Here is a 22985-nt window from a genome sequence, read left to right as displayed (position 1 = left end):
CGTATAAAATTTTTTATCCAATACAATGTTGCTTCAAAAAATTCTCCAAACTTTTGACGTAAGGTGATACTTGTATGTTGCTTGCTGTTAAAAATATATTGCTATGACTTGTTTAATTATTTGATTTATTATCTTATTAGGACCCTCATTTGCACCATTAGTTTGCTACAACTCATTTTAATTGGTTGATTTTTTTTTTTAATAAAGAAATTCTTATTAGAGTATCCCTCATTTGCACCATTTGTTTGCTACAACTCTTTTTTTTTTTTTTTTTTATATGTTACTCCGTATTAGGGTTCCCTCATTGCACCATTAATAAATAAACAAATACAAGCTATTACAAACTTTCATACGTAGTTGGATCGGGAAAAAAAACAAAACATATATAGCTGGTTATATCATGTGGCCGGAATTACATGATTAGGGGTTACTCAATGAAGGATTACCCGATTAGTGTTTTTAATGTACGTCAACGGGCCATATATATTTTTTGAAAGGAAGACTTGTGGAGTTTGAATTCAGTATTTCCAACCAAATTAACAACTATGAACTACAAGTCTATACTTATTATGTGTTTAATTAATTGTTTAACCTTGTAAACTCCGCAATTCCCAAACTTATACAGGTTGATTCCTAAACTGCCACCATTTTTCTCTCCTCTGCTGCTATACTATCTCTCTTCCACTTCTCACACTCTCTCAATCATGGCATCTTCCCTAATTCTACCTTCAGTCTCTCTGAAAAAAACCCCATTAAACTACTCTCAATCCCTTAAAACCCAAAAGTTTTCAAGCTTCTTTGGGTTTAAAAATGGCGGCAATCTACGAATTAAGCCTCACGGAACTAGGGTTTTTATGAGCGTTTCTACTGGATCCCCTTCTCAAACTGCTGTTGATGACGCTTTATTCTCCGATTATAAGCCTTCTTGCGCTTTCCTCTTTCCTGGGCAGGTCATTGTTCTTTGCAATTTTTTTTATCTTTGATTTTCGCATAATTCATTTAATATTTGATGTTTTCTTGTGAGAATTCAGAGATTTGATGTATTAGTAGGTTAAATTGGTATATAAAATTGAGATTATTGATCCGCATTGTAGAATTATAACGGATTAATTGCATCTTCAAGTGTAGAAATAATCAAATAGTGGGTTTGTGTTAATTTTGGGGGCTGGCATTGTTTTCAGGGAGCTCAAGCTTTAGGAATGGGTGCAGAGGCTCAGAATGTGCCTGCAGCTGCTGCCTTGTTTAAGAAAGCTAATGACATTATGGGGTATGCTTAATTGTGATGCTTTTTTCTGCATTAGATTTTTTTCCGGGGCCGGATGCCGGGTTTAGGTTTGCAGTGTTTATCTTTGATGGTTGAGGTGGGAGTTTTTTGTTTGTATGCTTTAATTGATTTATTTCTGGCCCTTAACATTTGTAGCTTTGATCTTTTGGAGATATGCATCAATGGACCAAAGGAAAAGCTCAATACAACTGTCTTAAGTCAGGTATCTTCTGAAAATGAAGTGTATTTTCTGCAACTTTATAAATATATAGCTTAAAATTACTATTATTTTTTTTTTTTTAATGCGGTATATTGTTATATCGATAATCTTTGCCTTTATATGTAGAATTGAGCTAAGCTAAAGCTAACAAGCTTATCCTAGTGGTATATAGAGCTATCAAAAGTTGACCCGACCCGAAATACCGACTTAAACCCGATTATTAACCGACCCATCTAAACCCGAAAAAATGGTGATCCAAACCCGACCTGAAACCAACCCTATACCCAAGTTGGCCCGAGTATGTGAGACCCGAACCCGAACATAAACTGACTTAGAGATGACCCGACCCGAATGTAACTCGTAAATTATTAACCTGAATCAAACTCGACTTGAACTGAATTTGACCCAAACCCGTTTTAACCCGTCAAAACACGAATTTAACCTGACTTATTACTAACCTAACCTAAATTCAACCTGATCCGTTCCTAACCCGACTCGAATTTAACCCAACCTGTTACAAACCCGACCCGAAATCAACCTTGACTTGTCATTGACCTGACCCAAATTCAACCCGACTTGTTATTGACCCGACCCGAATTTTACCAAACCTATTACTAACCCGACCCAAATATTCAACCCGATCTGATACTAACCCGACTTGAAATCAACACGATTTGTTATTGACCGGACCTAAATTCAACACAAATTGTTCTTGACCCGATTTCAAATCACTTTAAATGCAATTTAGACCACCTTATTATTGTTGATCAAAGCATTTTGTCTACGGAGACCAAGTCGATCCATGCGAGCAAAAGAAAGGAGCATCATCCTCAAATTTAAGAGTTAAATATAGTATATATTTGTTGTATGGTCAAAGGAGATAATTATCTTCTTAAATTATAGACTATAATTCCCTAGTATATTGCCATATATATTATATTCAAAGGAAATAATTAGCTTGATAAAAATGATAATTATCTACTTATAGTTAGTTAAACCCGAATAACCTTACTTGGAAATGGCCCAACCTTATTGTTACTTCCAAATTATTGACTTGAACATAACCCGACTTGAAAATGACCCAACCTTATTATAACCTGCAAATTATCGACTTCAACCGAACCCGACATGAACCCGAGAATGACCCGACTTGAAAATGACCCGACCTGATTATAACCTGCAAATTATTGACTTGAACCGAACCCGACTCAAACCCGAGAATGACCCAACCTGATTATAACCTGCAAATTATTGACTTGAACCGAACCCAACTCGAATCCGAGAATTACCCTAATCCGTTTTAACCCGTGAAAACCCGAATTAATCCCGACCTATTGTTCACCCGACCCGAATGTAACCCGACCTGTTATTAACCCGACCCAAACCCGATAAAAGTGTGACCCGACGTGACCTAACTAAAGCATGACCCGACCTAAACCCGCCCGCATAGGTTATGCAATTAATCCGAATTGACCCGACCTGAGTCGCCCCGACCCACTATTACCGACCCAAACCTGACACGTTTACCTGAATTGACAGCTCTACCCGAAACCTCAAAATTTCTCAAAAAGCGTGGATATTATACTTCAATTTTGGAATTTTTTAGACTTTTTTTACCCGGAAATTAAAATTGCAGAAATGTTTACTATGGTCCCTAATACCTTTCGGGTGTCCAATTGGCTACGTAGAACCATCCAATTTGTTTTTAAACGACTAATTTACCGGTTTACAACTTGCACGGATTTCATTAATTCAAGCATTCTACGAATATTTATGACAACATATAATGATCATATATGGTTTCAAACGACATTATATGACCCCGAGATGTATCCCCAAAAATATCAATGCTTTTCAACACCTGGCCCCAAAACATTCGAAATTTCTAAAAAAGCGTAGATATTAGCATTCAATTTTGGAAATTTTTGACATTTTTTCGCCCGGACATAAAAATTGCCGATATGTTTACCATGGTCCCTAATATCCTCCGGGAGTCCAATTGGGTGGGTGGAACCATCCAATTTGCCTTTAAACGATTAATTTACCGATTTACAACTTGCATCGATTTCATTAACTGAAGCCTACCACGAACATTTATGACTACAAATAATGATCATATATGGTTCGAAACGGCATTATATGACCCCAAGATATATCCCCTATAATTTCAAGACTTTTCGACACCGGACCACGAAACCTAAAAAATTTATCAAAAAGTGTGGATATTAGCCTTTAATTTTGGAATTTTTTGACTTTTTTTTCGCTTGGAAATAAAAATTGCCGAATTGTTTACCATGGTCTCTAACACCCTGTGGGAGTCCAATTGGGTGGATGAAACCATCCAATTTGCCTTTAAACGGCTAATTTACGGGTATAAAACTTGCACCGATTTCATTAACTCAAGCTTACCACGAACATTTATGACAACAAATAATGATCATATATGGTTCCAAACGACATTATATGACCCTGAGATGTATTCCCTAGAATCTCAAGGCTTTTTGATACCGGGCCCCGAAACCTCCTAAATTTCTCAAAAAACGTGGATATTAGCCTTTATTTTTGGAATATTTAGACTTTTTTTCACCCGGAAATAATAATTGCTGAAATTTTTACCATGGTCCCTAATACCCTTCGGAAGTCCAATTGGGTGGGTGAAACCATCCAATTTGCCTTTAAACGACCTATTTATCGGTTTATAACTTGCATCGATTTCTTTAAATCAAACCTACCATGAACATTTATGACAACATATAATGATCATATATGGTTCCAAACGTCATTATACGACCCTAAGATGCATTCCCTAAACTCTCAAGGCTTTTCGACACCTGGCCCTGAATCCTCCAAAATTTCTCAAAAAACGTGGATATAAGCCTTCAATTTTGGATTGTTTTGACTTTTTTTCGCACGGAAATAAAAATTGTCGAAATGTTTACCATGGTCCCTAATACCCCTCGGGAGTTCAATTGAGTGGGTGGAACCATCCAATTTGCCTTTAAACTACCAAATTACCGGTTTACAATTTGCACCGATTTTATTAACTCAAACCTACCACGAACATTTTAACAATAAAAAATGATTATATATGGTTCCAAACGACATTATATGACCCCAAAATGTATCCTATAGAATTTCGAGACTTTTCGACACTGGGACTCGAAACCTTCAAAATTCTCAAAAAGCGTGGATATTAGTCTTCAATATTTGGATTTTTCGACTTTTTTTCGTCCAGAAATTGAAATTGCCTAAATGTTTATCATGGTCCTTAATACCCTCCGGGAGTCCAATTGGGTTAGTGGAACCATCCAATTTGCCTTTAAACGGCCAATCTATGTTACTTGGACACGCCATTTTTGGCTTCATAGGTATGAAATCTGTTCCGGACACTCCGTTTGGCTCTCGGGTATGGCATAGTTGTCTTGGAACTTCAAAAATAGCAGGGAAGAGGTTGAAGGTGGAGCTTGGAACTTCAAAAATGGCGAATAGTAACACTCAATAGGAGAGAGAATAGAGAAATATAAAATGAATGGTGGAGTCTTTTATTTAACCTATACTCCACTTTCTCTTTTTACAGAAATTTAAATAGATGTTTTTAAAATTTGACAGTATCAATAGTTTTGGCAGTATTCGACTATTATATTAGGTATTTAGGTAGTTGACTAGTAGTAGTACTACTTTTCGTTTACAAAAAAAAGTAGTAGTACTGTATAGAGTACATTATACAGTCTAATTTAAAATAAAAATTGCTAATTTTTTTATAGGGACTTGCTACGATTATCGTAATTTATATTGCCGTATCCGTACCCGAGTCCTAAGTTAAGATGGAGTCCCCGTGTCCTAAAATTTTGAAAATGGCGAATCGGACACTTGGATCCATACCAATATCGGATACCCGTACCCATGTCAATGTAACATAGCGGCTAATTTACCGGTTTACAACTTGCACGGATTTCATTGACTCAAGCATACTACGAACATTTATGACATCATATAATGATCATATATGATTCCATACGACATTATATTACCCCTACATGTATCCCCTAAAATATCAAGACTTCTCTACACTGAGCCCCGAAACCTCTAAATTTTACAAAAAACGTGAATATTTGCCTTCAATTTTGGATTTTTTTTACTTTTTTTTCACTTGGAAATAAAAATTGCCGAAATATTTACCATGGTCCCTAATACATTCCGGGAGTCCAATTGGGTGTGTTGAACCATCCAATTTGCTGTTAAATGACCAATTTATCGGTTTACAACTTGCACTGTTTTCGTTAATTCAAGCCTACCACGAACATTTATGGCAACAACTAATAATCATATATGGTCCACACGGCATTATATGACCCCGATATGTATCCCATAGAATTTCAAGCCTTTTCGACGTCGGGCCCCGAAATCTCCAAAATTTCTTAAAATGCGTGGACATTAGCCTTCAATTTTGGAATTTTTTTGACATTCTTTTAACCAGAAATAAAAATTGCCAAAATGTTTACCATGATCCTTAATATCCTTCGGGAGTCCAATTGGGTGTGTGGAACCATCCAATTTGCTGTTAAACGGCTAATTTACCGGTTTACCAATTGCACCGATTTACTGGTTTTCAACGGCCAATTTAATTAACTTGCACCGAACCCAACTTGAACCGAAATTGACCCTAACCTTAACATGTTTTAACCCGTTAAAACCCGAATTTAACTCGACTTGTTACTAACCTGACGTGAATTCAGCCCAACCCATTTCTAACCCGACCCGAATTTAACCCAACATGTTACAAACCCGACCTGAAATCAACCCGACTGATTATTGACCTGACCCAGATTCAACCTGACTTGTTATTGTCTCGACCCGAATTTTACCAGACCTATTACTCACCCGACCAAAAAATTCAACTCAATCTGTTACTTACCCGACTCGAAATTAACACGACTTGTTATTGACCCGACTTAAATTCAACCCCCAAATTGTTCCTGACCCGATTTCAAATCACCTTAAATGCAATTTAAACCACCTTATTGTTGTTGATTAAAGCATTTTGTCCAAGGAGACCAAGTCGGTCCAGCCAGCAAAAGAAAGGATCATCATCCTCAAATTTAAGAGTTAAATATAGTATATATTTGTTGTATGGTCAAAGGAGTTAATTATCTTCCCAAATTATAGACTATAGTCTCCTAGTATATTGTCATATATATTATAGTCAAAGGAAATAATTAGCTTGATAAAAATGATAATTTTTCTATTTATAGTTAGTTGAACCCGAATATGACTTGAATTGGAAATGACCTGACATGATTGTAACCTGCAAATTATTGACTTGAACATAACCCGACTTGAATCCGAGAATGACCCGACTTGGAAATGACCCAACCTGATTATAACCCGCAAATTATTGACTTGAACCGAACTCGATTCAAACCCGAGAATGACCCGACCTGATTCTAACCCGCAAATTATTTACTTGAATCGAACCCGACTCGAACCCGAGAATTACCCTAACCTGTTTTAACCCGTGAAAACCCGACCTATTATTCACCCGACCCGAATGTAACCCAACTGTTATTAATACATCCTAAACCTGACCCAAACCCGATAAGAAGTATGACTCGACGTGACCCGACTCAAGCATGACCTAATCCAAACCCAACCTGCATAGGTTATGGAATTAATCCGAATTGACCCGACCCGAGTTGAGCTGACCTACTCTTACCCGATCTAAACCCGACCCGTTTACCCGAATTGACAACTCTAGTGGTATATAGTTTTTCCATGGATCTTATTGTATATACTGTCAAGTATTCTGTATCCGTAATATATACATCCTATCAAAAACATCTGCTCTATAACTTCCATTGGCCTCAAGAAAATGCTAAATGTTCAATGGCAAACTGTATTAGATCTTTGTGTGATATTAACTACGAAGTACAACTATAATTTTCTCCTCTTGATCATTCTTATATCCAGAAAACCGAATTTATGTATCTGATGTCAATTTAAGTTTCTGACCATCTAGAGGTTTTATTTTTATATTTTATATATGAATTATGTTACGATTGCCCACTCCAAAAAGGGGACATTATTCAATCCTATGTTTTATGTGTACAGCCAGCTCTTTATGTTACAAGTTTAGCTGCTGTTGAGATATTGCGTGCTCGAGAGGGAGGCCAACAAATAATTGATTCTGTGGATGTGACATGTGGTTTAAGTTTGGGAGAATACACAGCTCTTGCATTTGCAGGAGCTTTCAGGTGTGTCAAGTTACACTATGTATTTCTCTTTCTATTGTCTGTTGCTTGATACTTATTAGGAATTGATCTTCTAATACTCCTTATAAAACTTGCCCCTTAATCTAGAGTTAAAGCCACGGAATATCCATGTTATTTGATGGAAAATGTTAGTCATAGTTACGGGATTTTGGATCTTGTTACATCAACTTTATTCTCCCTATGTGTTCATGCAAGGCCATAGGCTTTTGGAGTTTAGATAACTTAAACATTGCTTTTGCCCTTTCAAGAGATAGAGAATTGCAAGAATGAAATTAATGACGGGTCTTATCTTCCAAATGTTACGCCCCTAGATCAGTTGAAATTAGCTCCGTGGGAAAAGAAGGGGGGGGGGGGGGCTGCTTTGAATATTCTTAATTTCCTAGTTACTCTGCACTTTAGGAGTTTAGGACATGGAACTATAGTTCTTCTCTCAAACTTCCAAAACCCTTATACTTTTTTTACTTGCATCAGCCTGCCAAGATTCCTGGACTTTAAAATAATTTTAAGTTACTGACTGAGATTAGATCAAATCCAATATATTAAGGTTCTGCTAACTAGTATATAACTGTGTTTCATTTGGGTTGTTAATCTTTTAGTCATTTGGGCCTTTTTTAAAGACAATTAGAACTTGCTTTCTCTCCTTAGCTATTATTCCTAGCTAGTATTCTGGTCTGGCTCCCACCTAAAAATAATCGACAACATTTATGTATTAGTTATTCTATGTGCACAATTCTTGAATAATGTGAACTTTGTAAATAGATGATGATGTCATTCTCAAACAGTTGTTAATGCAAATCACATATCCTTGTGGATCCGTCCTTTTAGCAGCCACAGAATGCTTATAGTTGAGGTTGAAGTTGCTAACCTTTGGGATGTTGTGTTAGAGACCGTTTTTCTAACACTATAATTAAAGATATTTTAATGCAAATTAAGGGAAAGCTTGAGTGATTTTCGATTAATCTGGGAAGTCAAAAGTTTACAAGACAAGGGAATTACAAGATACAATAGCTTGAGGCTATTAGTCTCTAAGCAGCTTTAGGCTACCAATCTCATGAGAATTCTCTCAACTAATTTCTGGATGAAAACGGCTATACTTCCCTCCTTACAATATATACTCAAACTCCAAAATACCCTAAAGCTAATACTAGTTGACTTACAAAGCTTAGGGAACAACAATCTTTTTGCCATGGTTACAAAATGGTGTCTCATCTTTTTCAAGCTTGTCTCTTTCCCAATTTGGCTACCTTGACAACTCCTACTGCTTTCCATGTTTCTCCACTTCTGCTACTTGCTCCTGTTGTTTACCGTTGTGTTTGATTTATGGACTTTTCACCTTGGACCTACGCTGATAAACCTTAATGGGCTGGCCCAATGATGAGTCTATCACATGTTGTTTAGAGATAGCAGTTCTGCAGTTCTAATGAATAGCATGCAAGAGCAGATAGTTGAGCTGCAAGGACTCTGGTCGTATTGTCTTAAGTGAGACAATAAATGTCTTTAAGGGAGAAGTGATTTCCTGATATACAAAAAGTAGTACAATGGTTAAAAATATCATTGGAAAGCCTAAAATTTAGTACCTGATTTCAGATAAAATTTCAAGAAGGACAAGACTTTAAGGTGAAGTGTTATAAGGAGTGGTTGTCTTCGAGGTCTTATTAAGATGGTCCATTCTTCAAAGTTTATGAGTTTAACGATCACATTAAACTGCATATCTTCTGTAGCATAACTCTTTAGCAATAAAGGTCTAACTAAAACAGTTTTTTGAGCACTAAGTTGGTTTTGTAGAGTGAGTACTAAAAATTTCTATGCTTGCTCCATAAGAATTCTGTACTCACTTGTGTTTGCCTTCATTAATTACTGAAGCTTCGAGGATGGCCTGAAGCTAGTTAAGCTAAGGGGTGAAGCTATGCAGGTAAATGATACAAAATTAGCTTAATATACATGCTTTGTATGTTTGAAGATGAAATCATCACTGATGTATGGTTCTACCATATTTCTATTTACAGGCAGCATCTGATGCTGCACAAGGTGCAATGGTTAGTGTCATTGGCCTGGATGCTGAGAAGGTTCAAACTTTGTGTGATGCTGCAAATGAAGAAGTTTCAGAAGACGAAAGAGTTGAAATTGCGAATTTTCTTTGCCCTGTAAACATCTTTCAGACCCCTGCTTTATGCAAAGTCAATTGATCTCCCTAAATGTAAAAAGTTATTAAATGAATCTACTTGGGCAGGGAAACTATGCAGTGTCTGGAGGTGTAAAAGGAATCGAGGCAGTAGAAGCCAAGGCAAAATCCTTCAAAGCTCGGATGACGGTATTATTTTGTGACTCATAATGTGCAGTTGTCGCAAAACTAGCAAAATCCTGTATGAACAATTGTTATTTTTAAATATTCATCTACAACCTTCATTCAGGTACGATTGGCAGTGGGTGGTGCTTTCCACACCAGATTCATGGAACCAGCAGTTTCCAGATTAGAAGCCGCATTGGCCACAACACAGATCAGGACACCACGGATTCCTGTCATATCAAATGTCGACGTTCAGCCCCATGCGGACCCGGATACAATCAAGAAGATATTGGCACGACAGGTAAACTTGTCCAAATCATTTTAAAAATTTATTCTTGATTAACTTCTTTTATATTGCAGTAGTGCAGTACTTTGTCTAGAAATTGTTGCCAAAAAAATTCTTATCCAGAGACTGACACCACCTGCATATGATAGGCTACATCTCCTGTTCAATGGGAATCAACATTGAAAACTCTCCTGGACAAAGGCTTGAACAAGAGCTACGAATTAGGACCCGGAAAGGTATGCATTTGGCTATGCTGGTAATGCCATGTAAATGAAGCCTTGCTTATTCCTATCCAATATGTTAATTAACATACTTTTTGTCTTCATTGTTGTTTCTTTTCTGTGCGTTAATCAGGTTATTGCGGGCATTATGAAGAGAATCAGCAAAACAGCTGAGATTGAGAACATCAGTGCATGAAAGAATTGAAGCATCGCACAAATTAATTTGTACTCCGTAGTTTATACAAATTCTTAGTCATAGATTCATTTGTAAGAGTAGATTGCAATTTTTTTTTTTGAGCAATAATAATTATCATGATTTAGCATTCAGATTTAATTTAAAGCTGCTGTGAACTTGTAATAAGCGATTATTTTTAGTGTATCAAAAACTCAGTACTAATAATATATTGTCTAAGCTAAGCCTATAATTATCAGAAACATAAAATGTACTCCAATTCAGATGATCAAATTGCAACACCAAATCAAACCAAAAACTCCAAACATCATTGCACAATGCACACACAGATCAAGCAGTAGAATGAGGCGGCTGGCGGAGGCGTTGGAGTTGATGAACCCATCGGTCCTCCGGCAAGTCACTAACCCAATCAGGAGGCATTCCAGGGAAGGAAACACCACGCATAGCTTCCATCACTCTCACAGCATTCTCCGACGACAACGGGGCATTTCTTCGGCTCTCATCTTCCTCAATTGCTCTCCTCATCGCACTATCCAAGTCCACTCCCATTCTCTGCTCATCCTCTTCTTCAACTTCAGCTTCAGCTTCACTTTCTCTCTCCTCCTCATCTTCACTTAGATTCAGCGTTCTCACCCCATTCTCAGCGGCAGCAGAGTAATCATGGCCGTTGCTTAAGCTGCTGTGTTGATTAACCGCGTCGTTCGGATCATGATATCCGTTGATATTCGGATTATTCAAATCGCCGTCTTCGTTGCCGTCAATTGAAGAGATCGGTTGGTAGTAATCGGCGATTTCGTCGGAGTTTGTGTCGGAATCGCTGTCTCCGGCGTAGTCTGCAAACGACGTCGTTAGGTCAATGAAAAATAAATAAATAAAGTATATATAATCGAGAAAATTGGAATGTGAAATTACCTGCAATAAAATCGGTTCTGGAATTGGATGCAGCATTCATTGTTGTGGTGTATTTTTTGATTTTTTTCCAGATGAAATTGGAAATGGTACGATCAAAGATAAAAGCCTGAAAATAATGTTACGACGTCGTTTTTCAATTCAACCCAAATTGAAATTAACGAAAAAATATCATAAAGGTTGCACCAGCCGGGAATCGAACACGGGTCTGTACCGTGGCAGGGTACTATTCTACCACCAGACCACTCGTGCTGGTTGATGTTAATAAACGCCAAATTTGTATAAAATTTAAAGAAATTTGACACAAAACACCCTTGCCTTATCCTAGCGACCTAGCTTAATAATGTCATTTATGTCAATCTTTCATTCTTTCCTAAGCAATTAGAGTTATTAGACTATTAGCTTAGTCCCCTTACTCAACTACCAACCGATAAGATCTTAATCTAGTGATTAAGGTTAAAAGTCCGTGTACGATATTACACGTTCAAATTCCTGCACACCACTTGTTATATGTACAAGTGTACAACAACCTTTGTGGTTCTTTCGCACTTAAAAAATCTTATTCACCTTTCAAGAGTACTAATGTATATCCATTATAAATTTACTTTAACAATAATGACAATGAATTAAGGGAGTAATATTTTCAATTAGATAAATAGAATTTTACCTTAGAACTAAAAAAAATTCAATTCAATTCAACTTACAATAAATTAAATTATCCACCCTTATCAAAATTAATAAGTAGATGATTGGGCTTTGTATGAATATATAGATGGATTAATAGTATACATTTCAAGCCTTTATCGGTTTGATTTAGTTCAAATATCATCAAATAGTAGCTAATATAGAAATGAAATAGGCACAAGTGCATAAAATATGTGACAAGATTAGCACACAAAATTAAGGGTTATATTCATTCATCAAAGAGTTGAGATCAAACACAATTTACATTCATTTCTCCTCAAATTCTCACTAAAAAATCCTAAACAAACACATCACTTTCCGGGAACAAAGTTGGTGGCGTAGGACCAAGCATTGTTGTTAACTGGGTCCGCAAGGTGGTCAGCAAGGTTCTCCAAAGGACCCTTTCCAGTAACAATAGCTTGAACAAAGAATCCAAACATAGAAAACATAGCCAACCGACCATTCTTAATCTCCTTAACCTTCAACTCGGCGAAAGCTTCCGGGTCATCAGCCAGGCCCAATGGGTCAAAGCTACCACCTGGGTAAAGTGGGTCAACAACCTCACCAAGTGGCCCACCAGCAACACGGTAACCCTCAACAGCACCCATCAAAATAACCTGGCAAGCCCAAATGGCTAGGATACTTTGAGCATGGATCAAACTTGGGTTACCCAAGTAATCAAGCCCACCTTCGCTGAAGATTTGTGAGCCAGCTTTGAACCAAACAGCCTCACCAAACTTAACACCATTACGGGCCAAAAGCTCGGGGAAAACACAGCCCAATGCGCCCAACATGGCCCACCTACAGTGGATCACTTCAAGCTCACGGTTCTTAGCAAAAGTCTCTGGGTCAGCTGAAAGCCCAGCAGTGTCCCAACCATAATCACCAGGGAATTCACCAGTGAGGTATGATGGGGCCTCACCGGAGAATGGGCCCAAGTACTTAACACGGTCTGGGCCGTACCATGGGCTGCCTGATGAAACAGTTTTGGGCTTTCCGGCAGTCTTCCTCATGGTGATCCTTCCCTCTCCGAGGATTTCGGAGGCGGTTGGGCCGAGCTTTACGGCCTTTCCGGCTAGGGAAGGGGAGGATAGAGCCATTGTGGAGGATGCCATTGTAAAAAAAGGAGAAACACAAGTGAAAGTAGGAAGTAGAAGTGATAATAATGGAGTGGGGTTTGATGGAGATTGTAGTGATGAAGTAAGGTTATATAGAAGAAATGAGGGTATCTACTTATCTAAGGGATATCTTTATCTGAATTCTTATTTGCTAGGGAAGATTTTGGTAGTCTATTACTTGGCAAAGTTTAAGCCATGAAGTTGTAGATTTTTTTCTAGCCTTTGATAGATGAGTTTTGTAGGGTCATGGACATGTGGTTGATTTTTGGTTTGCTTTAATTTATTCTTGTTTGGATATGATGATATCTGTTTTTGTTGTTCTTGTTGTGTGATCATCGTTTGCAACCACCGGGCTGGGACCATGAGTTTGGTAAAGGCGGAAGAAGTGGTGGGATTTAAAAACCATGCAATCGGAAAGTAATGTCTTGTTTGGTAATTAGCTTATACGTGGTTAACATATATAACGGATTGTATTAATTCATTGTACTAATGGATTGTATTAGATACTTTGAGTAACTCTTTAAGGCCAACTATTGTATCAAACAACATTTACGAAATGCTAAATTGAGTACTCGTGGTTTTTCAAATCAGACCTGCTTATTAAACTTTAAATACTTCTATTTCTTAAAGCCATTACTTTTCAACACCAATATTGGCTAAAATCTCATCAAGCATCTCTTTACTAAACGAGAACTAAATGTCTAACAAGTAGAGCAGTCAATTCGGGTAAACGGGTCGGGTTAGGGTCGGGTCAATTCGGATTAACTTCATAACCTATGCAAGTCGGGTTTGGGTTGGGTCATGCTTGAGTCAGGTCACGTAAGGTCATACTTCTTATCAGGTTTGGGTCGGGTTTAGGTCAGGTTAATAACAGGTTGGGTTACATTCAGCTCAGTTGAATAATAGGTCGGGTTTAGTTCGGGTTAAAACGGGTTAGGGTAATTCTCGGGTTTGAATCAGATTCGGTACAAATCAATAATTTGCGGGTTAGAATAAGGTCGAGCCATTCACGGGTTTGAGTCGGGTTTAGTTCAAGTCAATAATTTGCGGATTATAATCAGGTCGGGTCATTTTCAGGTCGGGTCATTCTCGGGTTTAAATCGGATTCGGTTCAAGTCAATAATTTGCGGGTTAAAATCAGGTTGGGTCATTTCCAAGTCGGGGAATTCTAGGACTCTAGTCGGGTTATGTTAAAGTCAATAATTTGCAGGTTACAATCAGGCCAGGTCATTTCCAAGTCAGGTCATATTCGGGTTCAACTGACTATAACAAGATAATTATCATTTTTATCAAGCTAATTATTTCCTTAGACAATAATATGTATGACAATATACAAGAACACTATAGTCTATAATTTAGGAAAGTAATAATAATCTTCTTTGACCATACAACAAACATATACTATATTTAACTCTTAAATTTTAGGAAGATGCTCCTTTCTTTTGCTGGGTTGGACCGACTTGGTCTCCCTAGACAAATGCTTTGATCAACAATAATAAGGTGGTCTAAATTGCATTTGAGGTGATTTGAAATCGAGTCGGGAAAAATTTGGAATGAATTAAGGTCAGGTCAATAACAAGTCGTGTTAATTTCGAGTCGGGTTAGTAACAGATCGGGTTGAATTTTTGGGTCAGGTAAAAAATAGGTCTAGTAAAATTCGGGTCGGGTATTATGTTCAAGTCATTAATTGTTGTCATAAATGTTCGTGGTACGCTTGAATTAATGAAGTCGACGTAAGTTGTAAACCGGTAAATTGGTCGTTTAAAGGCAAATTGGATGGTTCCACCCACCCAATTGGAATCTCGAAGGGTATTAGGGACCATGGTATACATTCAGCAATTTTTATTTCCGGGTGAAAAAAAGACAAAAAATTCCAAAATTGAAGGCTAATATCCATGCTTTTTGAGAATTTTTGGAGTCTTCGTGGCCCGGTGTCGAAAAGTCTTGAAATTCCCGGGTATAAATCTCGAGGTCATATAGTGTCGTTTGGAACCATAAATGATCATTATTTGTTGTCATAAATGTTCGTGGTAGGCTTGAATATATGAAATCGGTGCAAGGTATAAACCGGTAAATTGGTCGTTTAAAGGAAAATTGGACGGTTCCTCCAACCCAATTAGACTTCCGGAGGGTATTTGGGACCATAGTAAACATTTCGGCAATTTTTTTATACGAGCGAAAAAAAAGTAAAAAAATTCCAAAATTGAAGGCGAATATCCACGCTTTTTGGGAATTTTTGGAGTATTCAGGGCCCGGTTTTGAAATTTTTTGAAATTCTAAGGATTACATCTTGGGGTCATATAATGTCGTTTGGAACCATATATGATCATTATTTGTTGTCATAAATGTTCGTGGTGGGTTTAAATTAATGAAATCAGTGTACGTTGTAAACCGGTAAATTGGTCGTTTAAAGGCAAATTGGATGGTTCCAACCACCCAATTGGACTCCCGGAGGATCTTAGGGACCATGGTAAACATTTCGGCAATTTTATTTTCGAGCGAAAAAAAGTAAAAAAGTTCCAAAATTGAAGGCTAATATCCACACTTTTTGAAAAGTTTTGGAGTCATCGGGGCCCGGTTTCGAAAAATCTTGAAATTATAGGGTATACATCTCGGGGTCATATAAAGTCGTTTGGACCATATATGATCATTATTTGTTGTCATAAATGTTCGTGGTATGCTTGAATTAATGAAATCAGTGTAAGTTGTAAACCGGTAAGTTGGCCGTTTAAAAGCAAATTGGATGTTTCCACCCACCCAATTGGACTCCCGGAGGGTCTTAGGGACCATGCAGAACATTTTCGCAATTTTTATTTCGGGGCGAAAAAAGTAAAAAAATTCCAAAATTGAAGGCTAATATCCACATCTTTTGAGATATTTTGGAGTTATCGGGGCCCGGTTTCGAAAAGCCTTGAAATTCTAGGGAATACGTCTCGGGGTCATATAATGTCATTTTGAAACATATATGATCATTATTTAATGTCATGAATATTCGTGGTAGGCTTGAATTAATGAAATCGATGTAAGTTGTAAATCGGTAAATTGGTCGTTTAAAGGCAAATTGGATTGTTCCACCCACCCAATTGGACCTGGAGGGTATTAGGGACCATGGTAAAAATTTCTTTGTTTTTATTTCGAGGCTAAAAAAATTAAAAAAATCCAAAATTGAAGGTTATTATCCACGCTTTTTGAGAAATTTTGGAGTCCTCGGGTCCCGGTTTCGAAAAGTTTTGAAATTTTAAGGAATAAATTCCAGGGTCATATAATGTCATTTGGAACCATATATGATCATTATTTGTTGTCATAAATGTTCGTGGTAGGCTTGAATTAATGAAATCGGTGTAAGTTGTAAACCGGTAAATTGGTTGTTTAAAGGCAAATTGGATGGTTCCACCCACCCAATTGGACTCCCGGAGGGTCTTAGGGGCCATGGTAAACATTTCGGCAATTTTTATTTTCGGGCGAAAAAAAGTCAAAAAATTCCAAAATTGAAGGCTAATATCCACACTTTTTGAAAAGTTTTGGAGTCATCAGGGCCCGGTTTCGAAAAATCTTGAAATTTTAGAGTATACATCTCGGGGTCATATAATGTCGTTTGGAACCATATATGATCATTATTTGTTGTCATAAATTTTCGTGGTAGGCTTGAATTAATGAAATCGGTGTAAGTAGTAAACCGGTAAATTGGTCGTTTAAAGGCAAATTGGATTGTTCCACGGCTTCCACCCACCCAATTGGACTCCCGGAGGGTCTTAGGGGCCATGCTAAACATTTCGGCAATTTTTATTTCCGGGCGAAAAACAGTCAAAAAATTCCAAAATTGAAGGCTAATATCCACACTTTTTGAAAAGTTTTGGAGTCATCGGGGCCCGGTTTCGAAAAGTCTTGAAATTATAGGGTATACATCTCGGGGTCATATAATGTCGTTTGGAACCATATATGATCATTATTTGTTGTCATAAATGTTCGTGGTAAGCTTGAATGAATGAAATCGGTGTAGGTTGTAAACCGGTAAATTGGTCGTTTAAAGGCAAATTGGATGGTTCCACCCACCCAATTGGACTCCCGGATGGTCTTAGGTCCATGTTAAATATTTCGGCAATTTTTATTTCCGGGCGAAAAAAAGTAAAAAATTTCCAAAATTAAAGGCTAATATCCACACTTTTTAATTTGAGAAATTTTGGAGTTATCGTGGCCCGGTTTTGAAAAGTCTTGAAATTCTAGGGAATACATCTCGGGGTCATATAATGTCATTTTGAACTATATATGATCATTATTTAATGTCATAAATGTTCGTGGTAGGCTTGAATTAATGAAATCGGTGTAAGTTGTAAACCGGTAAATTGGCCGTTTAAAGGCAAATTGGATGGTTCCACCCACCCAATTGGACTCCCGGAGGGTCTTAGGGACCATGTTAAACATTTCGGCAATTTTTATTTCCAGGCGAAAAAAAGTCTAAAAATTCCAAAATTGAAGGCTAATATCCACGCTTTTTGAGAAGTTTTGGAGTCATCGGGGCCCGGTTTTGAAAAGTCTTGAAATTATAGGGTATACATCTCGGGGTCATATAATGTCGTTTGGAACCATATATGATCATTATTTGTTGTTATAAATGTTCGTGCTTGGTTTAAATTAATAAAATCGGTGTACGTTGTAAATCGGTAAATAGGTCGTTTAAAGGCAAATTGGATGGTTCCACCCACTCAAATGGACTCCCGGAGGTTCTTAGGGACCATGGTAAACATTTCGGCAATTTTTATTTCCGGGCGAAAAAAAGTAAAAAAGTTTCAAAATTGAAGGCTAATATTCACACTTTTAGTTTTGGAGTCATCGGGGCCCGGTTTCGAAAAGTCTTGAAATTATAGGGTATACATCTCGGGGTCATATAATGTCGTTTTGAACCATATATGATCATTATTTAATGTCATCAATATTCGTGGTAGGCTTGAATTTATGAAATCGGTGTAAGTTGTAAATCGGTAAATTGGTCGTTTAAAGGCAAATTGGATGGTTCCACCCACCCAATTGGACCTGGAGGGAATAAGGGACCATGGTAAAAATTTCGTTGTTTTTATTTCGGGGCCAAAAAAAGTCAAAGAATTCCAAAATTAAAGGTTATTATCCACGCTTTTCGAGAAATTTTGGAGTCTTAAAGTCTCGGTTTTGAAATGTTTTGAAATTTTAAGGAATAAATTTCAGGTTCATATAATGTCGTTTGGAACCATATATGATCATTATTTGTTGTCATAAATGTTCGTGGTAGGCTTGAATTAATGAAATCGGTGTAAGTTGTAAACCGGTAAATTGGTCGTTTAAAGGCAAATTGGATTGTTCCACCCACCCAATTGGACTCCCAGAGGGTATTAGGGGTCATTCTAAACATTTCGGCAATTTTTATTTCCGGGCGAAAAAAAGTCAAAAAATTTCAAAATGAAGGCTAATATCCACACTTTTTGAAAAGTTTTGGAGTCATCGGGGCCCGGTTTCTAAAAGTCTTGAAATCATAGGGTATACATCTCGGGGTCATATAATGTCGTTTGGAACCATATATGATCATTATTTGTTGTCATAAATGTTCGTGGTAGGCTTAAATTAATGAAATCAGTGTAGGTTGTAAACCGGTAAATTGGTAGTTTAAAGGCAAATTGGATGGTTCCACCCACCCAATTGGACTCCCGGAGAGTCTTAGGGCCATGTTAAATATTTCGACAATTTTTATTTCCGTGCGAAAAAAAGTAAAAAATTTCCAAAATTAAAGGCTAATATCCACACTTTTTAATTTGAGAACTTTTGGAGTTATCGGGGCCCGGTTTCGAAAAGTCTTGAAATTCTAGGTAATACATCTCGGGGTCATATAATGTCATTTTGAACCATATATGATCATTATATGACATAAATATTTGTGGTAGGCTTGAATTAATGAAATCGATGTAAGTTGTAAATTGGTGTTTAAAGGCAAATTGGATTGTTCCACCCACCCAATTGGACCTGGAGGGTATTAAGGACCATGGTAAACATTTCGTTGTTATATTTCGAGGCCAAAAAAAGTCAAAGAATTCCAAAATTGAAGGTTATTATCCACGCTTTTCGAGAAAATTTGGAGTCCTCAAGTCCCGGTTTCGAAAAGTTTTGAAATTTTAAGGAATAAATTTCAGGGTCATATAATGTCGTTTGGAACCATATATGATCATTATTTGTTGTCATAAATGTTCGTGCTAGGTTTAAATTAATGAAATCGGTGTACGTTGTAAATCGGTAAATTGGTCATTTAAAGGCAAATTGGATGGTTCCACCCACCCAATTGGACTCCCGGAGGGTCTTAGGGACCATGTTAAACATTTCGGCAATTTTTATTTCCAGGCGAAAAAAGTAAAAAAGTTCCAAAATTGAAGGCTAATATCCACACTTTTTGAAAAGTTTTGGATTCATCGGGGCCCGATTTCGAAAAGTCTTGAAATTATATGGTATACATCTCGGGGTCATATAATGTCGTTTGGAACCATATATGATTATTATTTGTTGTCATAAATGTTTGGGGTAAGCTTGAATTAATGAAATCGGTGTAGGTTGTAAACCGGTAAATTGACCATTTAAAGGCAAATTTGATGGTTCCACCCACCCTATTGGACTCCCGGAGGGTCTAGGGCCATGTTAAATATTTCGGCAATTTTTATTTCTGGGCGAAAAAAAGTAAAAAATTTCCAAAATTAATGGCTAATATCCACACTTTTGAGAAATTTTGGAGTTGTCGGGGCCCGGTTTCGAAAAGTTATTATCCACGTTTTTTGAGAAATTTTGGAGTACTAGGGGCCCGGTTTTGAAAAGTCTTGAAATTCTAGGGAATAAATCTCGGGGTCATATAATGTCGTTTGGAACCATATATGATCATTATTTTTTGTCATAAATGTTCATGGTAGGCTTGAATTAATGAAGTCGGTGTAAGTTATAAACCGGTAAATTGTTCGTTTAAACGCAAATTGGATGGTTCCACCCACCCAATTGGACCTTCGGAGGGTATTAGGGGCCATGCTAAACATTTCGGCAATTTTTATTTCCGGGCAAAAAAAGTCAAAGAATTCCAATATTGAAGGATATTATCCACGCTTTTTGAAAAATTTTGGAGTCCTCGATCGGGGCCCGGTTTCGAAAAGTCTTGAAATTCTAGGGAATAACTCTCGGAGTCATATAATGTTGTTTGGAACCATATATGGTCATTATTTGTTGTCACAAATGTTCGTGGTAGACTTGAATTAATGAAGTTGGTGTAAGTTATAAACCGGTAAATTGGTCGTTTAAAGGCAAATTGGATGGTTCCACCCACCCAATTGGACTCCCAGAGGGTCTCAGGGACTATGCTAAACATTTCAACAATTTTTATTTATGGGCGAAAAAAAGTCAAAAAATTCCAAAATTAAAGGCTAATATCCACGCTTTTTGAGAAATTTTGGAGTCATCGGGGCCCGGTTTCGAAAAGTCTTGAAATACTAGGGAATAAATCTCGGGGTCATATAATGTCGTTTGGAACCATATATGATCATTATTTGCTGTCATAAATGTTCGTGGTAGGCTTGAATTAATTAAATCGGTGTAAGTTGTACATCGGTATATTGGTCGTTTAAAGGCAAATTGGATGGTTCCACCTACCCAATTGGACTCCCGGAGGGTATTAGGGTCCATGGTAAACATTTCAACAATTTTTATATCTGGGTGAAAAAAAGTCAAAAAAATCCAAAATTAAAGGCTAATATCCACACTTTTTGAGAAATTTTTGAGGTTTCGAAGCCCGGTGTCAAAAATTCTTGAAATTTAATGAGATACATCTCGTAGTAATTTAATGCCGTTTCGAACCATATATGATCATTACATGTTGTCATAAATGTTCGTGGTTGGCTTGAATTAATGAAATCAGTGCAAGTTGTAAACCGGTAAATTGGCCGTTTAAAGGCAAATTGGATGGTTCCACCCACCAAAATGGACTCCCGGAGGATATTTGGGAACATGGTAAACATTTTGGCAATATTTGTATCCGGGCGAAAAAAGTCAAAAAAATTCCAAAATTAAAGGCTAATATCCACGCTTTTTGAAAAATTTTGGAGGTTTCGGGGCCCAGTGTCGAAAAGTCTTGAAATTATATGGGATACATCTTGGGGTTATATAATGCCGTTTGGAACCATATAAGATCATTATTTTTTTCATAAATGTTCATGGTTGCCTTGAATTAATGAAATCGGTACAAGTTGTAGACCGGTAAATTGGTCGTTTAAATGGACATTGGATTGTTCCACCAACCCAATTTGACTTCCGGAGGGTATTTGGGACAATGGTAAACAATTTGGCAATTTTTATATCCGGGCAAAAAAAGTCAAAAAAATTCCAAAAGTAAAGGCTAATATACACATTTTTTTAAAATTTTGGAGGTTTTGGGGGCCGATGTCGAAAAGTCTTGAAATTCTATGGGATACATCTCGGGATTATTTAATATCGTTTGGAACCATTTATGATCATTATTTTTTGTCATAAATGAACGTGGTTGGCTTGAATTAATGAAATCGGTGCAAGTTGTAAACCGGGTAATTGGTCGTTTAATGTGACATTGGATGGTTCCACCAACCCAATTGGACTCCCGGAGGGTATTTGGGACCATGGTAAAAATTTCGACAATTTTTATATCCGGGCGAAAAAAGTCAAAAAATTCCAAAATTGAAAGCTAATATTTACGTTTTTTGAGAATTTTTGGAGTCTTTGGGGCCCATTTTCGAAAATTCTTTAAATTCTAGGGAATACATCTCAGGGTCATATAATGTCGTTTGGAACTATATATGATCATTATATGTGGTCATAAATGTTCGTAGTATGCTTTTGTTAATGAAATCAGTGCAAGTTGTAAACAGGTAAATTGGTCGTTTAAAGGCAAAATGGATGGTTCCACCCACCCAATTGGACTCCTAGAGGATATAAGGGACCATGGTAAACATTTCGTCAATTTTTATTTCTGGGCGAAAAAAAGTTAAAAAATTCCAAAATTGAAGGTTTTGAACCATATATGAGAAATTTTGGAGGTTTCGGGGCCCGTTGTCTTAAAGTTTTGAAATTCTAGGGGATATATCTCGGTGTCATAGAATGCCGTTTTGAACCATATATATATGATCATTATTTGTTGTCATTAATGTTCTTGGTAGGCTTGAGTTAATGAAATCGGTGCAAGTTGTAAACCAGTAAATTGGTCGTTTAAATGCAAATTGGATGGTTCCACTTACCCAATTGGACTCCCGGTGGATATTAAGTACCATGGTAAACATATCGGCAATTATTATTTCAGGGGATAAAAAAAGTCAAAAAATTCCAAAATTTAATTTCACGCTTTTTGAGAAATTTTGGATGTTTCGGGTAGAGCTGTCAATTCGGGTAAACGGGTCGGGTTTAGGTCGGTAAGAGTGGGTCGGGTTGAGTTTGGATCGGTAAAAGTGGGTTGGTTCATGCTTTAGTCGGGTCACGACGCGTCATAGATCTTATCGGGTTTAGATCGGGTTAGAT

At 37.1% G+C, this 22985-nt stretch overlaps 3 protein-coding genes across 3 annotated transcripts; 1 reads left to right on the top strand and 2 right to left on the bottom strand.

The window, feature by feature from the left end:
* Positions 1–539: 539 nt before the first annotated feature.
* LOC145624505 (uncharacterized) lies at positions 540–10887 on the top strand. The gene is made up of 10 exons (XM_081677551.1): positions 540–950; positions 1182–1267; positions 1421–1487; positions 7593–7735; positions 9617–9665; positions 9760–9897; positions 9984–10064; positions 10165–10341; positions 10476–10562; positions 10681–10887. The coding sequence occupies exons 1-10, from the start codon at positions 705–707 to the stop codon at positions 10741–10743; spliced, it is 1137 nt and encodes a 378-aa protein (XP_081533677.1). The 5' UTR covers positions 540–704; the 3' UTR covers positions 10744–10887.
* Positions 10888–10972: 85 nt separating this feature from the next.
* On the bottom strand, positions 10973–12192 carry LOC145624508 (uncharacterized). The gene is made up of 2 exons (XM_081677553.1): positions 11653–12192; positions 10973–11573 (listed from the first exon to the last, which is right to left on the bottom strand). The coding sequence occupies exons 1-2, from the start codon at positions 11690–11692 to the stop codon at positions 11071–11073; spliced, it is 543 nt and encodes a 180-aa protein (XP_081533679.1). The 5' UTR covers positions 11693–12192; the 3' UTR covers positions 10973–11070.
* A 344-nt stretch (positions 12193–12536) lies between these two features.
* On the bottom strand, positions 12537–13525 carry LOC145624507 (chlorophyll a-b binding protein, chloroplastic). The gene has a single exon (XM_081677552.1). The coding sequence runs from the start codon at positions 13446–13448 to the stop codon at positions 12645–12647; it is 804 nt and encodes a 267-aa protein (XP_081533678.1). The 5' UTR covers positions 13449–13525; the 3' UTR covers positions 12537–12644.
* Positions 13526–22985: the final 9460 nt, after the last annotated feature.

Source organism: Chenopodium album, chromosome 3, assembly GCF_948465745.1.
Source record: "Chenopodium album chromosome 3, dcCheAlbu1.1, whole genome shotgun sequence".
NCBI lineage: Eukaryota > Viridiplantae > Streptophyta > Magnoliopsida > Caryophyllales > Amaranthaceae > Chenopodium > Chenopodium album.
This window is presented reverse-complemented; position numbering and strand designations above follow the sequence as displayed.

Coding starts and splice junctions, on each gene's coding strand:
- LOC145624505 (XM_081677551.1), top strand. CDS start 705: ATGGCATCTTCCCTAATTCTACCTTCAGTCTCTCTGAAAAAAACCCCA. Junction 951..1,181: donor CTTTCCTCTTTCCTGGGCAG/GTCATTGTTCTT, acceptor CATTGTTTTCAG/GGAGCTCAAGCTTTAGGAAT. Junction 9,666..9,759: donor TAAGGGGTGAAGCTATGCAG/GTAAATGATACA, acceptor TTCTATTTACAG/GCAGCATCTGATGCTGCACA.
- LOC145624508 (XM_081677553.1), bottom strand. CDS start 11,692: ATGAATGCTGCATCCAATTCCAGAACCGATTTTATTGCAG. Junction 11,574..11,652: donor CAGAACCGATTTTATTGCAG/GTAATTTCACAT, acceptor CGTCGTTTGCAG/ACTACGCCGGAGACAGCGAT.
- LOC145624507 (XM_081677552.1), bottom strand. CDS start 13,448: ATGGCATCCTCCACAATGGCTCTATCCTCCCCTTCCCTAGCCGGAAAG.